General features: G+C 44.1%; 1 protein-coding gene across 5 annotated transcripts in view; it reads left to right on the top strand.

Moving 5' to 3' along the window:
- SKAP1 (src kinase associated phosphoprotein 1) overlaps nt 1-12,036 on the top strand; it is a 328,721-nt gene that overhangs the window by 292,302 nt on the left and 24,383 nt on the right. For 4 of the 5 annotated variants that reach the window (XM_034941523.3, XM_057300243.2, XM_003827495.5 and 1 more), the window contains one exon: nt 3,290-3,390. In XM_034941523.3, the coding sequence (XP_034797414.1) occupies nt 3,290-3,390 (101 nt within the window). The remainder of the gene's footprint in view (nt 1-3,289; nt 3,391-12,036) is intronic. The other variant, XM_008952854.4, reaches the window with a different exon arrangement.

A 12,036-nucleotide genomic window follows, 5' to 3' on the forward strand; every position in this document is an offset into this window, starting at 1 on the left:
ATTAGGATGTTTTGAATTAATTAAATGGTCAGAATGCTGCACCATTTCTGATTTCAGACGGCTGCCAGAGTAGTGTAAGCCTGAAGGAATCTAAATCCAGCCCATAGAAGCAAGCCTCACCCTTGGGCTCTCAGTTCCTCTCTCTGCTCTACAGAAATCAAAGTCGGCCGGGCACAGTGGTTCATGCCTGTAATCCCAACACTTTAGGAGGCCGAGGTGGGCGGATCACCTGAGGTCGGGAGTTCAAGACCAGCATGACCAACATGGAGAAACCCCGTCTCTACTAAAAATACAAAATTAGCTGGGCATGGTGGCATGTGCCTGTAATCCCAGCTACTCGGGAGGCTGAGGCAGGAGAATCCCTTGAACCCAGGAGGCAGAGGTTGCGGTGAGCCGAGATCATGCCATTACACTCCACCCTGGGCAAAAGGAGCAAAACTTCGCCTCAAAAAAAAAAAAAAAGAAAGAAAGAAAGAAAGAAAAGAAAAGAAAGCAAAGTCTCCTCATGCATTCTCTTGTTTATAGGATGAGTTGGGCAGGTTTAGGGAGAAGCTGGACTAGCCCTGCAGACTTCTGCGCTTTTAAGCTCTTCCTGGTGCCAAGCTTCAGGAATGAAGCCCTCCTCCAACTTATCTCTTCCCCTCTTCAAGGTCTTTAACACCCACTTGGCCAGAAAAGCCTTTTCTGACCCCTCAAACTATGTTAGATTCCCTATTACACACAGTGTCCTCAACTTCTCCTTCACAGACATATCATAATCATAAATAAACATTTGTGTAACTGTTTTATCCATGGTGCTTCCCCGACTAGAAGGTACCCTTGAGAGGAGGGCTCATGTGTGGCCAATGTGGGATTCCCAGTATCTAACACAGTCCCTGGCATTTAGTAGGTACTGTATACATGTCTGTTGGATGATGAGAATGAATTAGTGAAGTTGCATGCACACATACACATAAATGCATATCACATGTGTGTTAAACAGGAAGTCTGCAATATGGAGTCACCTTGCCCAGCTAAGGAATTATCCCTCACTGATTTCCTTAATAGAGAATACTTCTAGCTAGCTAGCAAGTTCAAACTTTTCCCAGTTTTTAGCCCTTCATTCTGCCTGTTTTTTTGGAGCTGTTCTACTTCTGACAATCCCTATTCTTGGGCTGAGCTAAACCATCTCCTGGATTCCTGAACTCTGTCTTCTTTTGGCCTTTAATATCAAAGACCTTTTCTATCTTTATTTTTTTCCTGGAAGGCTTCTGTTTTTCTCCTAGCTTCTTGCTTTCCCTGTGATCTTTTGTGCTTTTAGAACAGATCTTTTTCCAGATGTTCTCCCAGGCCCATATATACCCAATGTCAAATCACTTTTTATGTATACACCAAAAAGGCGCTCAATATTAGGACCTATCCCATATCCAGGCACACAGTAGGGAACCACACTCCAAAGTGACTATCTGCTAGGCCAGAAAAGACCAAGATAACCTTGTTAGTCTCCTTACCACTTAGAAATATTGTTATGGTTTTAGAATCTATTTTTACAAAAATGGTTTTCTCTACCATATATAAATCCATGAAAAATATTGATGTTAATATTCTTTCATTCCTGAATTTAGTCAAAATCTTGGGGTAATTAATCAACTCCATTAAAATGGAAAATTCATAATATATCCTCTGGGAAAACTACTTTCACTTTTCAGGGATTGATATTTCTCTATTATTTCATGTACTTAATATTTCCAAAAATGAATGCTTTGTCTATTCAATAACTAACATATTTCTTCCAAAGTATTTTTCTTCCAAACATATTATCAACTCTGTGGCAGAATGTTTTCACAGTAGTTATCTTGTTTGCTGCCCTCTGTTGTCTACTGCACACACAGACAATTTTATGTGTGAAGAAAACATGCCTGAATTTCTATATGGTTGACATTTTTACTTTTGTTTGCAATATCTGAGTTTTAACTAAATCGTTCTCTCCCTCCTCTGTTTTTGTACCCTTTAAGATTCCTACCAAAGTTCTCTTCCAGAGACATATAGGGATTTTGTCCCTCCGTGCCTTTATTATTTAAATTGCTCATAAGTCAGGAATAAGTAGAAAAAAAGCAAATATAGGGAGGGTGTCTGTGCCCCTACTGCCCACTTGCCCTATCCTCAGCCACCAATACTATCACTGCTCATGGGAGGGTAAAATGAATAAAGGGAAAGGTGGAAATCTATAGAACAGAGTCCCCCAAAATCATGTGAATTTTAATTAGAACCCAGGACTCCTGACTCCCATCTATTGAATTTCATCTTTTGTAGGTGCTTTGTTCACAGCTCTGATACAGAGCACCCCAAGGAAAAAGGAGCATGCCTGGTCTAGTGGGCATTAGCTCTCCTGCCATTCAAATCCCCAGATCCTCTCCCACTTTGTACTCTAGTGTTTAACCTTTCCGGGTAGAAGATCAATACAAATTCTTCATTGTTAAGAATCGATGGCTGTCCTGTGGCATCATTGCCATCTAGTTCTGCTGAGAAGCTCAGTAAATCTCTCCAGCTGCTTCTAAAGCTTGGTTTGTCGTCTTCAGTTGCTTTCATTTTTAATGCAGATCACTTTGGTTTCTGTTCCCCCGGGGCTTGCAGATAAATCTTGGCAGACATGTTCAAGGTCTACAAATGAGATGCTGGAAAAGGGCCAGCCCACCCAGAATTTAGTTGTAATGGATGAGACACCCCCTTGGTTCCACTTAAAGACTGGGCTATTCGTTTCAGTATTTATTGGTGATTACCTCATATAGTACCTAGGTGGGAAGTTCCCAGGACGAAGTTCCTATGGACAAAGAAGGCCGAAAAGTGAGCTGTGATCCAGAAGCCTGCTGGCTGACTAAGCCTTTCTTGTAAATAGGCAGAAGTCACAGATTTACTCTGATCCTTCAAATGCATAATGAAGAGAAAAACTAGATAGTTAGTTGCCCTGGATCAGGAAAGTCTGGCGGGAAACCTCTGCACTGCTTACTTACAAACCAAGTGAAAAATTACCTGCCTGATTTTCTTTTATTAATAAATAAATATATTTATCATATTGTTGAACGGCATCCTACTAGGAGTGATCTGTAAATATTTAATGTTAGTTAATGATCTCCTTCTCCCATAGTCCTTTGCTCATGCTGAGTGTTTGGCTGTATCTCATCTCAACTCCCCTTAATCTGAGGTTTCCTAGGGGCAATATCAGAACCCTGGTTTCCATTTGCAGCAAAAACATGGGCTCCTCGGAAAAAATAGAGTCCTTTTAACTTTGATTTCTCCTCTCTTTGATCAGTAGACTATGCCAGTTACTACCAGGGCCTATGGGATTGCCATGGTGACCAGCCAGATGAACTGTCCTTCCAACGGGGTGACCTAATCCGTATTCTGAGCAAGGTAAGGACAGAAAGTGTGGGGCTTAAATAGAAAGTCAATTTTTTCATTCTTGATTTAGTCACCATAAACAGAATTATTCCATGTCATACACTTCACATGGCTCCCTCACAATATAAATTCCCATTTATTCATAATTGTTAGGAAAAGTTTTAAATGAAAATCCAGATTCAGGAACCATTTTCACATTTAAAACTACAAGGCTAGGCCGGGCGTGGTGGCTCACGCCTGCAATCCTAGCACTTTGGGAGGCCGAGGCTGGTGAACTGCCTCAGCTCAGGAGTTCAAGACCAGCCTGGGCAACATGCTGAAACCCAGTCTCTACTAAACTACAGAAAATTAACCAGGTGTGGTAGCACATGCCTGTAGTCCCAGCTACTTGGGAGGCTGAGGCATGAGAATTGCTTGAACCCGGGAGGCGGAGGTTGCAGTGAGCTGAGATCACGCCACTGCACTCCAGCCTGGCGATGGAGCAAGACTCCATCTCAAAAATAAATAAATAAATAAATAATAAAAATAATAAAATAAAAAATGCAATAAAATTGGTATTATACCAAAACTATGCCAATCAAAATTTAATCTTTCTCAGGGACTTGTGCTTAAAGGTCATCACTATGTACATAATTTATTACCATGTAATACTATTGAAAACATTCTGGCCAAGTAAGCTGCCTTCTTATTTCATTTATAGATAAACAAGACTGTAACATAATTATGTATGGGGGAGGAGTCAGAGCTCGTTAACTCAATTGGTTTGAGCAATTGCTGATAAGGCCAAGAGAGTGAATTCAATCCCACACAGGCCAGCTAACTTTATTCTCTTACTCAGTCATAAGTTAACCCCTAGTTCCAGCTAACCATCTTACAAATAGTAGTGTTGACCATAAACAAACTGGTTTTCTTAAAAAAGGATGGATTATTACAGATCAATCACTGATGTGAAGAAGATTCAGAACTCATGGGCTACAGTTTGGGGGATCAGCAGCATCATGTTGGTAAAGAAAGACCATACATATTCTATAGGTGGGCTAAAATAATAGGCTCTGTCCCTAGCACTTATTAAAAAGTCCTCTCTCTATGCAGCCAATCAATCTCTACAAACACATTTTTGAAATAGGCACAACTTGCTCTTTAATTGCTGAGTATGTGGATTCCATAAGGGAAAACTGAAAACCCGTTGGTTATTAATCTGTCATTTATCGTTTATCTTTCTTCTTTTTTTTATGTGTCAGTATCTTTTATCTTTATTCTGTGAATTTCACTACCTTGGGCAAAGGTTTGTCTTGGTTTGAGATATACCATAAGCACCTTAGGAAACAGTCTATCTAGGTCTAACCCACAGCACCTTTCTATGGTTCCAACAGAATCAGGCCCCTTTAAATATGGACCCAATTCAAATCCAACCCTTTGTTTGCAAGAGAGTAGGAGGCCTGCAGGCCTTGTTGAGTGAGATCACAATCTTCTAGTGATTTCTCCTGGATCCTTAACTCAGTACCACCCTAGTGCCATTTCTGTGTGGCTCCAATACACCAAGAATAAATTGGAAGCAAAAAAGGGAGTGGACATTGGCCTGATTGGTATTTCAAATGCCCGAAAGCAAGGTTTGCCGTGTAATAGAATTTGTGTACATTACCACACTGGCATTACAGGGGTAATCGAGTTATCCACTCAGGTGTGACCAGGCCTCTGTTTGCCCAGAGCCTGCAGGTGAACAAATTAACTGTTTACATTGTCTGGAGGTGCCTGCAGCAGGAGGGGGGAAGAACAGAGCCAGACTGGCTGCTGGCCTTCTCTCTGTCATGATTATTTTGTTTGTTTTGCATGTCTTTTGCCTTTGTTAATGGCTTCTCACTGGGGGTCCCTTTCCTCTAGTTAGAAGGGGTTGTGCGGTGACCTGTCCTGCAGTATGGAGCTGTCTGTGGTTACAGTGGCTATTGTATTTTTAAGAAATCTCAAAGAACATGGGGAACTAATCCAATCTTTAAAAAGAAAAAAAAAAAAAAAACCTCTTCCCCTTCTCTGTTACTAAAAGCTAACATAGGCCAGGCATGGTGGCTTACGCCTGTGATCCCAGTATTTTAGGAGGCTGAGGCAGGAGGATGCTTGAGCCCAAGAGTTCAAGACCAGCCTGGGCAACATAGCAGGATCCCATCTCTACAAAATTAAAAATTAAAAAAAAATAGCTGGGTGTGGTGGTACATGCTTGTAGTCTCAGCTACTCTGGAAGCTGAGCTGGGAGAATCACTTGAGCCCAGGAGTTCAAGGCTGCCATGATTTTTGCCATGATTGCCACTGCACTCTTGCCTGGGTGACAGAGTGAGACTCTGTCTCCAAAAAGAAAAAAAGAAGAAAAGAAAGCAAATATATCAGAGTTTAATTCAATGAGAATACCTCACTGCCCTGTTTCTATCAGTTTCTTTCTCCTCTCTTCTGGAAGGTTCTGAGTCCATTTTCATCCTGTACCATTGTATTAATAGTAGCATATTTCTTTCCCAAAAAGCTACACCAGCTGGCTCCCTTCCCCATGTTGCAAATCCCTGCATATCAAAGAGGAAATGAGAAGTTAAGAGCTCAGCTGAATTTTCCCTCATGAAGCTGCATTCCAGTTAACATTGGTTTGGGGAGCATTTCAGTTTTGATTCACCTGTATTATATTACCTAATTCAATAATAGTCCTTGGACAGGAGGGAACCTTAAAAGGCCACCCAATCTATTCATCGCCTTGCTTCTAAGAAGCACAAATGAACAAATTCAAACAGATAGAAAACGAGATTCCACTACCATTCCCAGCCATCTGTCTATTCAGAAGTTCAGTAGTGCCTCATCTCTGGAATTTTCTCTCAAATAGATCCTAATTTATTCCCACTTTAGCCTCAGCTGCCTTCTTTTGCTGGGGTCCGTTACACTCTGCAGCTGCCTCTCACGCCTGTAAGGACAGAACTGACCCAAGTTGAATTTAGTCCCGGAAAGTGGTGTCTAGAAAGCTCTATTTTACTTTTCTTTTTGTCCAGTAGAAGCTCTGTTGGACAAGAAGGGCCTGCTGTTTAGGAATCTAGGGAAATGCGTTTCCCTGAGAGACACAGATGCAGCTGTGTGCAGCTCAGCTTAAGTGGACTTGTTTCTTCACCTGTTAAAAGAGAGCGTGGAGTTGGATAGCATCTAAGAATCCTTCTACCTCAGACATTCCCATTCTAAATATGGTGGGCCTGACACTGCAAAACTGCTAAAGAAGTTCCACACAAAAATGTGTTTTAGCTTTAATTACTTATTCAGTTTAAACAAAAAAGAATTTTTTTAAATTACCAGCTCTTTTGTTTTCAGTTCTCATAAATACATCTGGTTTCCCCCTCTCTCTCTATCTGATAAAAGTATTCTGAAAGGCAGAGTCCGGAGTGCAGAGGTTAGAGGATCTAGAAAGGGAGGTGAGATGGAGGTGGCAGGGGAAATGAGGATGGTAGCTTTAGTCGTAGGCTCCTGCTGCTCCCTGCGGTTTCTTTTTTTTTTTTTTTTTTCTTTTTGAGAAGGCGTCTCGCTCTGTTGCCAGGCTGGAGTGCAGTGGCGTGATCTCAGCTCACTGCAAGCTCCGCCTCCCGGGTTCGCGCCATTCTCTTGCCTCAGCCTCCCGAGTAGCTGGGACTACAGGCGCCCGCCACCTCGCCCGGCTAATTTTTTGTATTTTTAGTAGAGACGGGGTTTCACCGTGTTAGCCAGGATGGTCTCGATCTCCTGACCTCGTGATCCGCCCGCCTCGGCCTCCCAAAGTGCTGGGATTACAGGCGTGAGCCACCGCGCCCGGCCTCTGCTGTTTCTTAATAGTCACCCAAGCATGATCCAACTTTGAATCTTAGAAGCCTAGGACCAAACTCAGGAGAATCTTTTTTTTTCTTTTTTCTTTTTTTTTGAGACAGAGTCTCACTGTGTGGCCCAGGCTGGAGTGCAGTGGCACAATCTCGGCTCACTGCAAGCTCCGCCTCCTGGGTTCACGCCATTCTCCTGCCTCAGCCTCCCGAGTAGCTGGGACTACAGGCACCCGCCACCATGCCTGGCTAATTTCTTTTCTTTTTTTTTTTTTTTTTCTTTTTGTATTTTTAATAGAGACGGGGTTTCACTGTGTTAGCCAGAATGATCTGGATCTCCTGACCTCGTGATCCGCCCACCTCGGCCTCCCAAAGTGTTAGGATTACAGGCGTGAGCCAGCGCAGCCGGCCCAGAGGAGAATCTTTTAGTCTTGCCTTTGGGCAAGAATGATCACAGAAAGAGAGCTATTTATCGCATTTTTTTTTTTTTTTTTTTTTTTTTTTTTTTTTTTTTGAGACAGAGTTTTGCTCTCGTTGCCCAGGCTGGAGTGCGATAGCATGATCTTGGCTCACTGCAACCTCCACCTCCCGGGTTCAAGCAATTCTCCTGCCTCAGCCTCCCAAGTAGCTGAGATTACAGGCTTGCACCCCCATGCCCAGCTAATTTTGTATTTTTATTAGAGTCAAGGTTTTGCCATGTTGGCCAGGCTGTTCTCGAACTCCTGACCTCAGGTGATCCACCCACCTCGGCCTCCTAAAGTGTTGGGATTACAGGTGTGAGCCACCATGTCCGGCTATCCCTTTTCAAAAAAAAAAAAAAAAATTATCCAGAGAAGATGATTGACTGGGCAAGAAAGATGCTCCCCAGTGGCTAGGTGTGGTGGCTCATGCCTGTAATCCCAACACTTTGGGAGGCCGAGGCTGGCAGATCACCCGAGGTCAGGAGTTCGAGACCAGCCTGGCCAACATGGTGAAACCCTGTCTCTACTAAAATACAAAAATTAGCTGGGCGTGGTGGCGGGTACCTGTAATCCCAGCTACTCGGGAGGCTGAGGCAGGAGAATCTCTTGACCCTGGAAGGCAGAGGTTGCAGTGAGCCGAGATTACGCCACTGCGCTCCAGCTTGGGCAACAGAGCGAGACTCCGTCTCAAAAAAAAAAAAAGATGCTCCCCAGAGATAACCAAGTGCCCATCACCTGTCCTGTTCTCAGGGAAGCAAGTAAGTGCCTGTAACAGACGGGTTATTTATGACCCTGGGCAAAAATCTCCTAATCCTGATCATCTTCAGTTTCCTCACCTGTAAAAATTGGGAAATTTTATATTTATACATTTGTTGTGATGTTTACATTAGAGAATTTGTGTAAGGAAGTGCCTGGCAGGTAGGAAGTAGGAATATTTCCTTCCCTTTTCTAATAATAAACTTTTGGATCAGTGTTGGGCACATACTAGGAGTTCAATAAATTATTGAAAAAGAGATGATCTACAGCACAAAAGTCGCTCACTTGGATACAAAAAAAAATACCCAGTGAAGAGGCCTACATGAAAATCCACCATGCCTTTCCTGGTCTGAGAGCTTTCGTCCCTGACAGATTATTCAAACTTCATTTTGTGGAGAGACCAGAGCCACACATCCAAACTCTGAAATAGTAACCAGTGGCACAGTCAGCAGGAGGACTCCCACTGACCTCCCTGCATCACATCCATGCATTCCTTGGCCCCATGCAGTGTCATGCCCACTTAATTCACTGAATTCCAATTTGGGTCTCAAAATATATTAAAGGGAGATTTTAATAACGAAGCAGATCTGTGCATCCAGCGGATGTTCCTGTGTTCCTTTTGGACTCAGATATTTCTGAACAGCTTTTTCTGGTGAGGGACTAAACTTCCCTTCCTCCCCGGAGCCAGGATGCAGCTCAAGCCACAGCGGGGTGTTTAGCGCTCTTCAGTGGCTCCAGATTGTGGCGCTGGTGCAGGTCTCCTCATACGTAACCAATGGCTCCTGAGAGCCTGCGTCTCGTAAATTACTTCCCACGATGCCGGCGACCACCGCAGAATTCAAGTTTGAATAGAGTAGGGAAAAGGTGTTTGAAAGGCCTGTTCACTCAGCTGCATTTTAATTTCCTTTTCAATCTTGTCCCAATTAATTTCACAGAATTAATCTCACAGAAGCAAACTCGGCAGCATTGAGGCTGCGGTTTTAGCGTGGCGGTCGCTCTGCCTGAACATGAAATAGGAGCTAATATAAAAATCCATCTGCTGTGTTTGAAATACACGCCGGCTGCTGCTCAGTCCTGTCTGACATTCCAAACATCAACAGCGGGGAAAAGTGATTTGGGAGTTAGTGGCCATCAGTACTTGGCAGGGGTTCAACAACAGGTGTACTCCAAAAATCCATTCGGCCTGGGCACCAGGCATGACAGGGCAGGTGCCGAATCACCCGCCATGTGATAGTGTGGTGCCCTGGCTTAGTTCCTTTTATCTGCAGATTGCAAGGCCCTTTTGTGGACCAGCACCACTGTGGTCACTTGTTTTTGTTTCTGTTTTTCTTGAGACGGAGTCTCTCTCTGTTGCCCTGGAATGCAGCGGCGTGGTCTCGGCTCACTGCAACCTCTGCCTCCCGGGTTCAAGCGATTCTCCTGCCTCAGCCTCCTGAGTAACTGGGACTACAGGCAAGTGCCATGGCACCCAGCTAATTTTTGTATTTTTAGTAGAGACGGGATTTTGCCATATTGGCCAGGCTGGTCTCGAACTCCTGGCCTCAGGTGATCCATCTGCCTCGGCCTTCCAAAGTGCTGGAATTACAGGTGTGAGCCACTGTGCTTGGCCTATGGTCACTTGTTATAAGTGGGAGAAAAAGAGGTAAGAAGCCTCTATTTGGATAAGACAAGTCACAAGTCCTAGCTTTCAGAAAAGTGACCCTGTCTTCTTGGCTCCAGTGTCTCTCACTAGGGAACATTCTTTCCAAATAATAATAATGCTTGTTGGCAGGGCGTGGTGGCTCACCCAGCACTTTGGGAGGCCGAGGCAGGTGGATTGCCTGAGGTCAGGAGTTCGAGACCAGCCTGGCCAACATGGCAAAACCCCATCTCTACTAAAAATACAAAAATTAGCCAGGCATGGTGGCACGTGCCTGTAGTCCCAGCTACTAGGGAAGCTGAGGCAGGAGACTCGCTTGAACCCGGGAGGCAGTGGTTGCAGTGAGCCAAGATCATGCCATTGCACTCCAATCTGGATGACAGAGCGAGACTCCATCTCAAGAGAAAATAAAAATCATCATCATCATCATCGTCATCATGCTTGTTCCACTATTCAAGATAACTTTTTTTTTTTTTTGAGACAGAGTCTTGCTCTGTCACCCAGACTGCGAGACTGGAGTACAGTGGCACAATCTTGGCTCACTGCAACCTCTGCCTCCCGAGTTCGAGCGATTCTCCTGCCTCAACCTCCCTAGTAGCTGGGATTACAGGCTCAAGCCACCACACCTGGCTAATTTTTTGTATTTTTAGTAGAGATGGGGTTTCGCCATGTTGGCCAGGCTGGTCTTGAACTCCTGGCCTCAAGTGATCCGCCTGCCTTGGCCTCCCAAAGTGCTGGGATTACAGGTGTGAGCCACCATGCCCAGCCAAGATAAGACTTAAACGCCCATTTTTTAAAAAAGCATCCTGTTCCATAAGTTATTTATGGTGGTAACATGAGCTGTTCAGAAGATAAAGACAAATTAAAGAGGGAAAGAGAAGCTCTTTTTCAATTGACTAGGAAGGAGAAGAGGCCACTGGGTGAGATCTTCCATTTAAGGTAAACTGAGCCAGTGTACATCTCTTGGGCTTGGGTTGTGTGCCTCATAAATTGGTCTGAGGCTCTTCCAAGGAATTTTCCTGTGCCTTATTTCCATGGAAAGCAGCCTTGGAGCAACAAGTTGGGTACACATAAGATTTATACTTACACGGTGGCTTAGCTGGCGTGGGAAGGTATTCTCATGGCCCAGACACACCAGGATCTGGGTCATCTTCCTTGCTGATGGAATTGATGTGGAAACAGGGAGCCATACAGACAAAGTCAAGTTTAGCGTGGAACACGTGATGCTGTCAGATGGTCATGGGTCTTATGTGGAGAAGAATGGACTTTGTCACCCTGGACTGCAGCTACTTAAACTCAGATGGGATCCTGGCTCCACAGCCAGTCTAGTCATCTGAATGCGGCAGGCCTGCGCCAGCACACCTGGACTATGTTAACACAACACTATGTCAATTATAATGGGAGTTTTAACCCGGTTTTCTCCACCTACTTCCTCAATGGGCTACTTAAAAGAATGGAGACCTTTCCCCTCCCTTGACCCCGTTCTTTCCAAAAGAGATTTGTATGTTGTAAAAATTATCTTAATGCAGCAATACTTCCTCTTTTAAGTGTGCTTAGTTGAATGTGACAACAACCCTCATAAAAACAGATAAGTAATTCCTTCAATTGCCTTAAATGAAGGATTTCTTTTTCTTTTTCTTTTTTTTTTAAATTTCAGGGCTCTGAGGGAAAGGAGGTGTTTGGTGACATCTAGTGTCCATTTAGGACTTCCTCAGGCACCATACCCTCTGGTTGGCTGAGTGGGGGATGGGTGGGGGGGTTATCTGGGAGGTAATTTAGGGGTAGTAAGTGGGGAGAATATAGGCCTGGGGCACAGGCTGCCCAAACAGTGTGATGAAACTGATCAATGCCTGTCAAAGAGCTATTATGCACCTCTGACCTAATCAAAGGGGTGGGTGAGGGGATCCTATGGCAAAGTATCTTTTCTTATTTATGATGGTATGAAAGAGAAGCAGAAGCTGTCCCCACCACCCCATTTCATGTTAACAAGCAGGTC

The sequence above is a fragment of the Pan paniscus genome, chromosome 19 (assembly GCF_029289425.2).
Source record: "Pan paniscus chromosome 19, NHGRI_mPanPan1-v2.0_pri, whole genome shotgun sequence".
Lineage (NCBI taxonomy): Eukaryota > Metazoa > Chordata > Mammalia > Primates > Hominidae > Pan > Pan paniscus.